This window comes from Orbicella franksi, chromosome 2 (assembly GCF_964199315.1).
Source record: "Orbicella franksi chromosome 2, jaOrbFran1.1, whole genome shotgun sequence".
Classification (NCBI taxonomy): domain Eukaryota; kingdom Metazoa; phylum Cnidaria; class Anthozoa; order Scleractinia; family Merulinidae; genus Orbicella; species Orbicella franksi.
This window is the reverse complement of record NC_138146.1, coordinates 18,993,060-19,006,421: the sequence shown is the minus strand read 5'-3', so window position 1 is coordinate 19,006,421 and position 13,362 is coordinate 18,993,060. Positions and strand designations below refer to the sequence as shown.

Genomic DNA, 13,362 nt, shown 5'->3' with positions numbered 1-13,362 from the left:
TCCATAAAGATTTAACTACGATAAACCCTAAATTGGGCGCAAGACTACGAAGTCTGCTAAACATTAAACACGCATTTTCTAATGTCTCCCTTCTCCTTTAGAGTCGAGACGAGCTGCGTTTGCACCACACCTGATTACTTTCAAAACTCGTTCGGAAAGCTGAGTTGTTTACCCGTTTAAGATCTAATGATAGCTAATTTACTTTAAGCACACAGCACCTACAAGGTTAGTTTTTTAAGGCAATGTTTTTCGTCATCAGATACGCATGGAAAAACTTTGACTATATGGTATTTTTAGACACCGGTTAAGGTGCATTCTGGCTAAACTTCGTTCACAGATAATTTGCGTGATTAATGCGCGGGAAAAGTCCGCCTCTCAGTACACGGCTTGTCTTTGTTCACCGAACTTCCGGTCGAATAGGGCTCTTTGTGGCGAAGGTCCTAACTCGCTGAAACAAAAGTCTCCTAACTTTTTATGTCATAATTAGGCAACCAATGAATCGATCAAGTATTGTGCGAGTTGTCGTGGGTTAATCACTGCGAACGAACGGAAGACTGCACTAGTCCAAAAGCCTTCTGTAAAGTTTTCTAACTGCTTGCAGAAAGGAGCGTAGCCACTTTATATTACAGTACCCAGATAAACAACCAAGCAAGACTTACGCAAGGTAAGTTATCGAAGTCCTTATCTTTTTTTAACCGTGAAATTTATGCACTACTTTGACCAAAGCTGCAAAGAAAGCGCAACTGATCTTCGTAGACGCGAAAGAGCGGAAATCTGGTGTCGTTTGGTCGGTTTTGTGAGACCCAAAGTCCATAACCATGTAACAGATTTTGCTTATTGGGTGGCAGTAATGATGAAAACGTTAATCACAGATCACGCATGCAGGGCAGACGCACATTTTACCAACTTTGATGAAAGAATAGAGGTTGCATAAGATGCAGCCGGAAAAAGTTCAGAAGCAGCAGCTAAATTCGCGTCACTAAACTGAGCTATCCCCGGTGAAGCCGGAGAGCCAGGGAGTGTTGCTTCGTGAACGAAACAAAATGCGAGGCTTTAAAAGCGAATAAAAACACATAGGTGTCATCAGTCAGAAAAGAGATATTTTCATTCTTCGAAAACAAAGAAAGAATACTTGAGCTGTATAGCAGAAAGAAACCCTGTGTCGAATCAACTTTTGCCCTTGGGTCGACTTTCAACACAATCACTAGCGGGATTTACATGAATTTAATACCTTTGCTGATGATAGGACAGACTTTTTCGCCGGTGTCGACGTACAATGGACATACAGAGGAATGGATTACCTACTCAGAGTACCATGCATACAAGCATTGCCTTAATCCTTTGATTCTAAGAAGGCGAGCCATTGTAAAGATACAGTAGGCTTCCAGTAGCTAGTCCAACCGTTTTGAAACGTTTTCGGTCATTAATCGTGAAGAAGTTACATTGTACCATCAAAGAGTTAGAAGCTTGGCCACATGCATGCATGTATACTTAGGAAATTGCACCCGGCTCAAGCCTGGAAAACGCCTAAACAGTTCGTAGACTCTTTCGTACTGTTTCAGGTTGGATCGATTAAGTTAGCATGCTAACCCTTCCGACTGAAATGTCTCAGAAATGTGAACTTCTTCCGTCCGACGGAAATATCTAGCAGAGTCGAAACAGTAACTAATTTTGTTACTGACCGATATTGAGACGTACTCTAGTGTCTCTACTCGACAGTTCTGTCTCCGTTGATTCCATCAATCATCATCAGTTTATGACTAATTGCTAAACTGTATTGGCAATTATAGTACTTTCGTTTTTGTAGCTGAACACGCTGGCTGATAAAGAAAAAAAGTCGACTGACAAAATTCGCTTTAGGTGTGAAAGGGAAGTTAATTATGGCAGTAGAGAAAGGAATTGCGGACGATATTTTAGTAGTTAAAGAAGTTATACCGCCTCATTTATTCAGTAAGTTTAGAAAATTGCTTGTCACTGTTTATACTGATTCAATTCTTTTGCCAGCTAAACATTACTCTAACTGATTATTTGATAAAACTATCTATCAGCGAGAGATAACAATTAATTTGAGTTGCCGACAAAACTAATAAGTAATGTGTGTTGCTTTGGAATGGCCCCTTTTCGTGGAAATGATTTGCTCAGCTATGCAGTAGAATGGAATGTCGCCGTGTCCATTGGCTACATCAAAATCATGAGTGAGTGCAGCATGGAAACCACAAATCTGTTTAGATCTCGAAAACCGTCCAAGGAGGATGAACCTTTTCAACAGACCCTCGCAATGTTTACGAAAGCAGAAGGAGTAGTTGAAACTCCATTCCAGTCAAGAGTCAAAGCGATACAATTCTTAGTACAGTCCTATAGATATTTTCAGGTAATTGATAATAAGATCAACTTACAAAGCTTTCAGCAAATTCTCAGGCGATGTTAAGTGCACTTTAAGGACAGATACGCCTTTAACGCTACTTGTAGACGCCAGTGTTCTACATCTGTCTTTCATCATTTTAAACGTTTTGTAAGGAGGCAATCGTTGTACATGTTCCTGAACTCGTCCACACCCTAAAACGTTCCACCGTCTTCGAAACAGAGCAGTGTACGCTGTCATTTTTCACTGAACGTCTTTTAGCCATGGCTTAGTGGCCAAGATGGTTTCTTATCAATTTGTCATCTATATAGTCGTATAAGATGCGCTGGCAGTCTTTTAGCTCCTTTCCCCTTTTAGACTGTTTAAGTAGGCCGACCAGTCTTGGGCCCACGGAATACATGTTCTTGCGTCAACTGCTTTATCTGAGTGCCACTGAATTATTGCGTATTCCTTCACAAAGATAATTTTACAGAGCTATAGTAATTGACTGAGCGTATATCTAAGTAACGAAGACCTCATTTTCCCATAGAAATACACTCAAACTTGTTTTTAATCGGACAGACAGAAGTCAAGTTATGACAGTTTAAATCTCGTCCAGGCTAGATTAGACCATATTCATGGCATTCTAGTGAGTTATAACGGCCTTTCTTAATTGTTTCGGACGGGTATTTTTGACTGAGCTTCATCCGGTTTGAAAGACTTGTTTGCCTGTTATAGAGTTCAAACGGACTAAGTGAGCTCGCCAGTACCCAAAGCAGTCGGAGAGGCCGAGTGTTTTCCAGGGATGGATTTTTTCAAGTTACAAAAGCTTGGACTACTTCTAGTTTGACTGATGTTTAAACCACACGAGAGACTATGATCTAGTCTCTTGAACTATTACAATTTAATATACACTGTAACCGAGAGACCTCGATAGAATGCGAGAGAAGCAAAGCGCAGAGGCAGTTAGTGAGATGCGCAGACTAGTTCTTGCTCAAGCCACTTCGATGTTTTACTTCCCATTGTTTCTGAAATTTATGATTCTCCTGGGTTATATTCACTAATAACGTAACCCAAGTATAGGCTTCTAGGCGTTTCCTTCCTTCAACGCTGAGTCGCTTAACATTTCCAAGTGGACTTTTTCAAGCCTTAGTGAACATTAGAGGGTACAATCTGTGCATATTTTGGGGTTGGGATATTTGCTGGGTACTGTGAGTTCTCCAGCTGCAGAAACGAGTGGGCCAGGTAGCTCATCTTGGTAAAGAAATCAAAGTGCAAAGGAAAATAAAAATGACTGCAACTTTTAGTTATATAATGCATGGCGCTGTAGAGCTGTCTCTGAATATAAGAGAAACGTTGAAGCTAGAGAAGACATGTAAACAAACAAAGATACGTAAAACAGGTAGATCTGGGAGACATCAGACAGGAGGAGTCAAGGAAATAGATAAACACAATAAAGTTTAAAAACTAAATATGCATGTAAATTTTATCAGACATAATCCAGAGCTAGAGGGATCAACGCAGTTTTTAGCAACTGCAAAATAAAGTGTAAAATCGGACAGCATGGATATCAGACCTGAGCTAACAAAACAGCTAAACAAACAAACAAACAATCAGACAAACCAGCAAAATAGGAAAAGAAGTTACTCTACAGAAACGAGGTTTATATCGACGCCCATATATTAGACTGTATGATAGCCAGCTCTGACTATATTACTGAAAGGGTCACAATGTGATAAAGAGACACGGGAATAGGCCAAAAACTTCAGCCAGACAGTTCGCAGTTTGCAGGACTGAAGACCACTGAAATGAATTAAAAACATTAATAAACAAAAGAACAATCAGTTAGAGAAAAGTCTATATATTCAGAGATTGAATTTAACTACTAAGCTACTAAAAAAGCACACACACAAACAAATAAATATCAGGACAAAACACTTAGACAGACAACTGATAAAAAAACAACAGACAGATAGAGGTAAGGAGATCCACAACAGAAGCTTGCAACTGCTGAACTGACAAACCAAAAGTAATTAACTATGACTGAAAAAATGTACTTTGGCTGTTGAACAACGTTAATTTACAATATACGAGTGGAAATAAGGTTGTTGTCATAGTTTAGCACCGCAGGTAAAAACATGCGCGCGGATTTGGCATCACTCTTTTACAAAAATAAAAAAGATAAGCAAGGAACTGCTTGTGTTCACTTTGGTTGTTCATTTGTTTACTTCAGTTCCACGGGCTACAGTCTGTCAGTCATAAAAGGTTCAACCAGAGACAGTTTGGACTTATTTATAATTACTTGACGACTTGTTAACCACACCAGTAAGTCCGGCAATATTTTAATGTCGATTACATAAGTCTATCTGACTGGCTGTTTCTTGACAAAAGCCCTGCCTTGGCTGTACGTCGTTGATTTCTTGTTCGTAGCTGTTTTTGACTGACATAATTCAATTTTACGGATACTTTGCTCGAGAAATCAGGGCGTGCCATGCGCAATTCGGTGTTTGTTTAAAGTCGGTACTAGAAAAAAAGAGCAAAGCAAATATCTCGAGTACTTAATGAGGACACATTGAGTATGATCACTGAGAAAGCTGTAGTGTCTTGGAGTGCCACCTTAACAAGCTCTGACAAACGTACGAACAAGGAATACAGAATCATCACTCGATTCGGTAGACGTTACACAAATTCCCTTGCGTGAACAAGATGTTTTAGAGCCAAAGGAATTTGTTTAAGTTTTGCTCTTGGGTTGCGGTGAATATCGTTGCGATAAATCTCCTGTGTTTGATAATCCAATATGCCGCCGGTGTTTGTGTTACAAAGCCAGTACAAATCTGGTACTCGACATCTGTTCTTAACTGTGATAAGACCCTTAGTCTTTTAACTTCTAAATGAGGCGATTACTTGACTGGCAATGCCTTTGAGACAATCAAAGTCACGGAAACGATTTTCGTTTGACTCAAACTGCTTTAACTTCTACTGAGATCTAGATGTACTGAGTTGTGGAGGTTTTACTGTTGTTAAACTCACGAGACCTTAACAGAAATCAAGACCATGAAAGAATATTTCCTAACTCAAGTTAGTGGCAAAAAGTAAGAATTCTGCCGCAGCGAGACAAGTCCTTCAGCGGCTTGAACGACAGACTGATCGTCGACACAGCCATGCGCAATGCTGAGAGAACTCATTAGAAGCAGAGATCAGTGAGAACAAGAGAAGAGAAAAAGAACTTTAACCTCTCATCTTAAGTCGTCCTTGCATTACGTAACGCCTGATCCACTAAACTACAAGGGCACGTCTTCTACATGTTACTTGATCATGTTTCATACCATGGAACATTCTATAAACTTTAATCGCTGAAAAAAATTTTAAGAACTTGAAAATCCGGAAGGATCGAAAACGGCAGTACACAAATAAGTAACTTGATAAAATAAATCCTTTACATCAACTAATTAAGACGTGCTATGAAAACGTCTGTGGTGTATTAAAAAGACAAAAAATTGCTTATTTCCTGGCCTTACGTCGTCGTGTTAAGAAAATTGTCCATGCCTTGTCTACTTCCTATAAACACTTGTTTTATCGGATGTTTTATGCCACTTATCTCCTCGTCAATAAGCTTCCACTTTGTGTTGATATGAATGAAATTAACTGCCTAGTTGTATACTTGCTTTGCAAAGATTTTGAGTTCAATCTGTATTACCCTACACGATCGCTTTTAATTTTGTTCTGGCTTCACGGATCTCGGATTAGATATTTCAGTGCTCACTTATCATAACCCTATTCATGTCTTTTTCAATCCAATTTGTTTTTCCTTCAACGGGTTCTTCTGAGCTATGTCAAACAACATTTTGAGACAATTGGCTGTAGTCATGCAGTTACAATAGATCATAGTATTTTTCAGTCTGGCAAGTTTTAATGTCATCGACTTAAATTATACATGTAAATCGACCTCTACAGATCCTTAAAGAGTGTTATCTCTCTAGAATAAAAGGTTAAATAAGAATAAAAGGTTAAATAAGGAAAAAAATCTTCCAAACAAGCCCAAGACACTTCTACTCTTTCAACGTAAGAAACTGAGACAGGCAAATTGGCAGGTTGGTTTAATGATGGTCTCAATAGAGCTCAATGTCTATTTGGTTCTTTATCGTGCACGAGTCTTCCAATAGAAAATTAGGATTAATTCACTGGGTTATTGAATACGCACCTGGTATTTGTGCTCTGGGTCGTGCATAAGCCAGGTATCACCTTTGATTTACAAGAAGAGGAACATTTCACAGGATATTCGTATGACTAGCCTGTATAACTATGATATCTATCTAAATAAGAAATATATCTCGTACAGTTGTGTTTTTCTTATTGAAGGCGAACAACAAAAGTACGAAGTGGCTCTATCAGTGGCGTATGCTTCCCACTGATTCCAAAATTCTTTCATTTCGACTTTCATTTGCAGTAAAAGAAACGATAAGTATCGTAAATGGTGAAAGATATTGAAATGAGTATGAGAAAACACGCGAGAATCGGCTTTAATGAAATCTTCACGTCGGTAGGGAAAGCCTACAGTTTATCTTTTTTATCACCAATTTCTCTGTCTGTTCGTTCTCCAGAGAAAGTTGTTACCATAGTCTGGGTACCCTGTGTATCCACAAATAACGAAAATAAAATTTGCATGTTATTTGGTCGGGCGCTTAGTGTATCACGCACAAGCAATTATTATTTTACGCTCCCCGCGGCTCTGAAATTACGATTCATCCAAACTGTCATCCCAGTTGATTCATAAAAGCCCCCCATGTTTGCTGAATCAAGTTCTGTCGCATTTGGTCGCCTGAATTTAATTTGCTTGTGTACACACAGTGGCATTCCTTCGCAGCTCAGCTTCGCGGAGACGCAAAATAATTGGCAACGAGATTGCTGGCGTTAATTCAACGTCACGAACCCCTAAGCAGGTGTTTGTTTTGAAGGAAAATAGACCTATGGACAAAGCAGGAAACCCCTAACAAAGACGCGGACACTCTTCTTGAGCCATAATTACATTTTGGCACTTTCGGTTCCTTTTGAAGTGCAAAGGACTCGGTTTTTCGGCAGTTTTAGAAAAGAGATCGGCCCGGTTGAAGCAAAATCTGTTTAAGAAGTCTACGATCACGTTTAGAAAATTGCATTAGGCTCTAACCTGATCGAAAGTAAATATCTCGAAGAACGTACTGGAAAAAAGCGAGAAAGCTGACGACCGGAAACTATATTGTTTATGGAGATGCAAATGTGTATATTGTTCTTTTTCAGTTGTGAAAGTCAAGCAATATCGTTTTCTTTGGTTGTTTGAAAACGTTGGTAAATAACTGGACATTTTCTAAACAAAATTCCTTTTTCTCTTTCCCAAGTCAAGGAAAGAAGGATTGTAAAGGCTTAGTTGCTTTCCCAAACGCTAGCCTTAGAGCAGATCTCAAGGCATCTAATATTCATACATCCCTCCGGGCCAATACGCCACTTTCAAGTGTTGGGTTACCGGACTTGAAATGACGGTCTGTTCTCATCTGCATGCGCCTGACTTCAAAGCGCTCCACCAGATGATTAAATCTATTGAAAGTTGACATATTGGATTTTTCTAATTTCGCAGTCGCTTTTCTCGAGTGCTTGCTCGTTTCTCGACAGACACAGTTGTCAGCTTAAATCCCATCACACAAATCGGAAACTGACATCGGAAGTGAAGGGTTTTGATGGCATAGTGGTTGATGTTCATTAAGGGCGACTGGAACCCCCCCAAACGTGGGTCATCAATTACATCCATATCAAGTGTCTTAAAGGCTAGATCCAGTCCTGTAGTTTCTCTTACCGCACGTACAAAGCAAAGAAAGAAATACAAACATCCAACCTCCTGTCGCCGTCAAACTTGATCGCAAAATTAATGCAAGAAAAATGTTTTCAAAAAGTTGACAGCTGAAAGGAAAACGCGTCGTTAACTGAGAACCCTAAAAAGAAACGCAAAAATCGACGAAAACCGGTACAAGACTCAACTGAACCAGCTCACAGGCAAGACATGATAAACCTCTCTGGACTTTTAAGCAATTTGCAGAATATGTTTAGTATGTTCATTATGTAAATCTAAAGACACACGAACAAACCCTTTGTCTGCAGCCTTTGTTCTGACCAGAATGAAACCGGAAGTCACATTGAGAGAGACTGTCTTCAGCAAGCAATATGGCGTTTTAATAAACAGATAAACAGACTGCACTTCGAACGTGGAAAATTTCGCAATCGGTATTAGCTATACATCAGTCGAAGGTTTAGAGTAATCCTAAGGTACACGGGTTATCGTTTTGACCGTTTTTCCTTACCACGCACAACGCGAACGAGGAAAACGTAAATATCAAGCGAAGCAAATCCAGCGAAGGGGCGTGTTAGTGACGTCACAAATCACAATAACACAGATATGGCTTTAGTTCGTGGGCGGTGAATTGCATTAGCTTGTTTTGTGGCTCAAGGCAGTCGTTGCATTGTCAACTCATTCGAGTGCTCCACGCGTGTCCTACAACGTTGTCATCGATCGCTCGCAAGCCGTGAGCCGTTACGAGCAGGGTTGAAAAATTGTGCTTACCCACGCGGGCCGAGCCGAAGTGTAACGCGAGTTGGTATTATCTGCTGGCTGAATGGATAAGTTTACTGGCCAATGTCTCGATCAGTAAGAATCCGAACTACTGGCGGAAAAATTCCTTCATTTCCTGCGCGTGCTGGCAGTACGTTGGCAACACGGAACTTTTGTTGGATTTCTCTGGGCATTCGAGAACAATCAATCGTGCAAGTTTTCAATTAGGCGACTGTATCTTTTCTATCTTCGGTGTAGGTGAGAAAAACTTGTATATTATTTTTCTGCGGGAACTCCAGCTGTATGGCCTTCACCTCTAGCATTCTGATACTATATATAAACTGTATTTTGATTAACGTAATGTTAATTGATGAAAGCTTTATTCATGTTCATTTAGTCCCAAGGGTTTTCATTTGCTCAACGTACTTTGGGTTTAATTTTTCAGATCGCCTGTCGTTCTCTCGCTCGCTGTGGCCATATGATGGCGCTCGGAATTCATTCGCTGGATGTGGGTGACTTCGAGGACGCCTGATCCCGGCGAAATTAATCCAAATTGTTTTACGAGACGTCCATTTGAATGGGGATCAATGTTTGATGGCGGTAGAGACAGCGGTCACTCTTCACGAGAACCCACTGGAAAAGACAATTGTTTGGGAGAAAAGGAGCGTGGAAAACGACTCAAAACATCGCATACGACCACAGAATACTATTAGCAAAATTGACACGATAGCGAAGAAGGATGAATATCACTCCGATTACTGTGTTATCGCGGCCGCTACCAAGCGAACGTCGGCTACTACACCTCGCCAACCCATCTTAGTCGCGGATCGTGACAATCGACTCCGTTTATCGACACCCGCTACTAACAGGACGTTCAACGCATTTGTTAGGAGGCACACGGGAGGAACTTTACGCGCTCCACCGTCACAAGTTGTAACTTCACAACCGCGACCCACAGGGCCGGCAACACCGGTGCAATCGCGACCGATGTGTCGCGGTAATGTACTCCAATGCAAACATCATGAAGATGACGATATCAAGTTGTTTTGCTGTAAACGGGACGTGGACGTGTTAATCGACTACGCAAGTTGTATGTGCGGGGTCAAAGCAGTGTTGTATCACTGCTCAAAGGATTCCTTCAATGAAGGCAGTGCGGCAGAACACCCGTGCTCCTGCGGTCCCCCTCGTAAATCTTGCATCGGTAGATGGGGGTGCTTAGCGGCTTGTTCATTCTTTCTACCTTGCCTCCTTTGCTATGCACCTCTTAAAGGATGTTCTGAAATATGTGTATGTTATAAAAGACAGAAAATTGCAAGTAGGCAGCGACAAAGAAGACCCAAAGATCCCGTCTGAAGTGTCAATAACAGTGCGGGGCCCGGGTTAATTTATAATTTAGCTAAGCGGGTTCGTATCGAGCTCTCAAATTGAAATTTGTCTATCAAATACATATGCCTTATTTATACCCTCCTTGTAAATATCAAATTTGTTTAAAGAAGGCCTTCTGTTTTATAACTGTGATAGTCAGCGCATAATTATGCGAAGCTCTCTGGGGAAAAATTAAATCCTTTTACCTTCTGTTGTCAATAACATTGGCTAAGTATCCGACTTGATAGTAAAGTTAGAACAGCGTTTTCCTAGTAGCCATTTTGTGGCTTTTCTGTGCAATTTTCCCCAATTGGATTCTTCGACACTATTTCCACAAACTGAAAAATTGTGTACATGAATTTTCTCAGAGATAAACAATTAAAAATTCTTGTACAGTTTACAGCATTTGATGGTTAGCGTATACACGTCTTTAACTGTTACTCAACTCCCGCGCAACGGAGTTTGTATCGCTCAAAACAAATTGTGAACGCAACACAACGATATTCTTTAAGCGTCGAATGCACGGTTTATAAGTGATAAGCTAGAATTCACAGTGCTTGTAGTATCGGGCTTCATCGGCGCTAAGCTACAAGTAGTAATATCAATATTCAAGGACTGAAGAATCCTTCGTATCGCTGCACAGCATGGTTAAATCTCGGAAAGAATCACTCTTGTTTTGACGGGCACGGGGTGACTCGGGTCAATTTTTTTCGCTCAGATATTTCCTATTTAGAATATTGACGTGCTTCTTTTACATATTGAGCTCTAAGGAGATGTGATTTTTGTCTCATCCGGACCGAGCCCTCTATCAAGTTTCTATAGACATTTATCACAGCCCACTTGCTGATATTTTCTGTTAAATGCATGTGGCTTGAGATCGCGGCCCTGTGGCTCGGCAATAAAGATTTTCTTCGCGAAATCCGCAAACTTTTTCGCTTGGAAAACCCAGCCAGGTTTCTAATACTTAAATTAGATGATGGATATTCGAGTATTTTATTTATTCTGTTGATTTGCCCAATGCGAGGCGCTTTTCGCAGTATTGCTAATTCCAAACGAAGTGCGAATGTTTGTTGTTGTTGTTTTATCCTTTTGTTTCGCAAAGAGCTCAATAAGATTTGTAACTTTGGATGAATTATTTGGGAACTTAAGTTATTGCCTAGGCCTTTGCTACTGGGGCGGCTGGTGGCTAAACAAATTCCTGACTTATAAACCGATTAATTGTGGTTGAAATTTCTATCGCAACTGTCAAATTTAAGCCAGCAAGAAAGAGCTATCACATGATGGCTAGTGTTGCATTCATTATACTGCGGAGAACGTACGGACGCGCGCACTTTGCTACGTTAGTTAGAACTTACTACTTAAAGTTATCGTGTTTTGCGGTTTTTGAGAAATCCATATTCATGACACGAGTTCACGATACCCTAAACTTCATAGAGGTCAAACATGCTGATTGATGTACCTAATTACCTTTCGCTTCTACCGAGTTCAGGCAAAAGACGAGTTTAGGAGACTACACATAGAACAGACAACGGGCAAAGTTTATCCTCACCATTTTTTTTAAGTTGTTCATCGTGTTGACAAAGTCGATATTTAGTGAATTTTTCTATGAATCGCTGTCGACTCATTTGCGTACATTTGTTTGGTAATTTTGGGTTAAGGAGACGTATGTACTCTTTTTCTTGTCAGAATTTGCATCGGAATTTTTATGCTCCAAACAAAACATGTTCAACTAAAGCAGTCTGTTTGCAGAAATTTTTCGTGAGCTAGCGAAGGAATTCGATCAAGGATCTTCAAACCATCTTGCCGTTTTCCGGTTTACCCGTGATTTCTTGGTGTTATTTGTAACGAAAACAAATGAAAAATCGAATCCTTATTCTTGTATCTCCCTCTCGTCTCTTTGATTGTGTCTGTTAGTTTGACATTGCTAATGAAGGTGAACAATTACAAGAGGCTGAGAGGACGAGGACTTTAACATGAGTTTGTAAATCGACTCAAAAAGGAACAAAGTACAAAAAATGATTTCAACACAATGGTTTGGCGTGATCAGATGCAGAAAGCACATGTGAGTGTAGAATTCTTTGAAGCTTGAAAATTTACTTCGAGCAAAGAACCGTTTGAAATGAATAAAAACGTTTTTGTCAGAAACGGTGTAAAGGGTCGCGTTTCAATGGACAAAATTTACCCTGTAAGCAAAAAAGAAAAAATAAACATGATAAGAATAACATCAGGCGATGCTCGCTCCAACAATGACACTTCCCGTTATATTGACAAGGCGGCGTGAGAAAAGTTGATGGACAATGACGAGTTGGCGAGTCACTTTTCCGTTTAATAAACCATTAACAGGAAATGGTTCATTACAAGTTGCCCGCAAGACAAGCCATTAGGGCAGACCTTTTCACTCTTAAAGGAAGTTTGATGATATTGAGGTAGGGTGAAGGGAACTGAAGTCTCTAGCAACTGCTGGCAAACGCAAGTTATCAGTTTTTCGATAAGACATTCTGCTTTTTAGAGTTGAAAATGAAGTGTTCAGGACTTCGTTAAAAATAATATTTTGAAAAATTAATGGTATTGTAATTTTGCTTTTAATTTTAATTGAGCCTCCGAGAAGTTCTTGAGTCCTGTTTTAGAGAATCAGACGTCATTGCAAGCCGCAAAATGATCCGATATGAGCCACAATCGCTAAAATATTGATAATACCATAATTTCTTGTTCTCCAGTTACTGATTTTCACTTTTTTCTAGATTGTCTGATAAATAAGGAAATCGTACTTAATAACTCGCGCCACATTTCCAATCCGCAGGCTAGCATGTCACTTCTTTTTCATAACAAGCGTGTCGTCTTCCATACACTGAGAATTCAATGGCTTTCTAGTAACAAGTTTTTTTTGCGGCAATGATTATTCGAGAAGCACATCCGTTCGGAAGAATGGTAAAATCAACTTCAGAAAGCGAAGCGGACAATCGTAGCTTTGTTTCGCTCCGCGTTGCGGTCGAGCATAAAGCTCTAAAAATTCCCTATCTCTTGCATAATTACTGTAAATAGTCTGAGAGATAGGAAGTTCGTTATCTAATGAAATTAACGT

General features: G+C 40.0%; 1 protein-coding gene across 2 annotated transcripts; it reads left to right on the top strand.

The window, feature by feature from the left end:
• The first annotated feature begins 20 nt into the window (after window positions 1-20).
• LOC145478465 (uncharacterized) lies at window positions 21-13,286 on the top strand. Of its 2 annotated transcripts, none has more exons than XM_081456506.1 (2): window positions 21-664; window positions 9,361-13,286. In XM_081456506.1, exon 2 carries the CDS (start codon window positions 9,510-9,512, stop codon window positions 10,266-10,268), a length of 759 nt encoding a protein of 252 aa, XP_081312632.1. In that variant the 5' UTR covers window positions 21-664; window positions 9,361-9,509; the 3' UTR covers window positions 10,269-13,286. The 2 variants fall into 2 exon arrangements, with proteins under 2 accessions (XP_081312632.1, XP_081312631.1); XM_081456505.1 differs by lacking the exon at window positions 21-664 and adding an exon at window positions 678-9,173.
• Window positions 13,287-13,362: the final 76 nt, after the last annotated feature.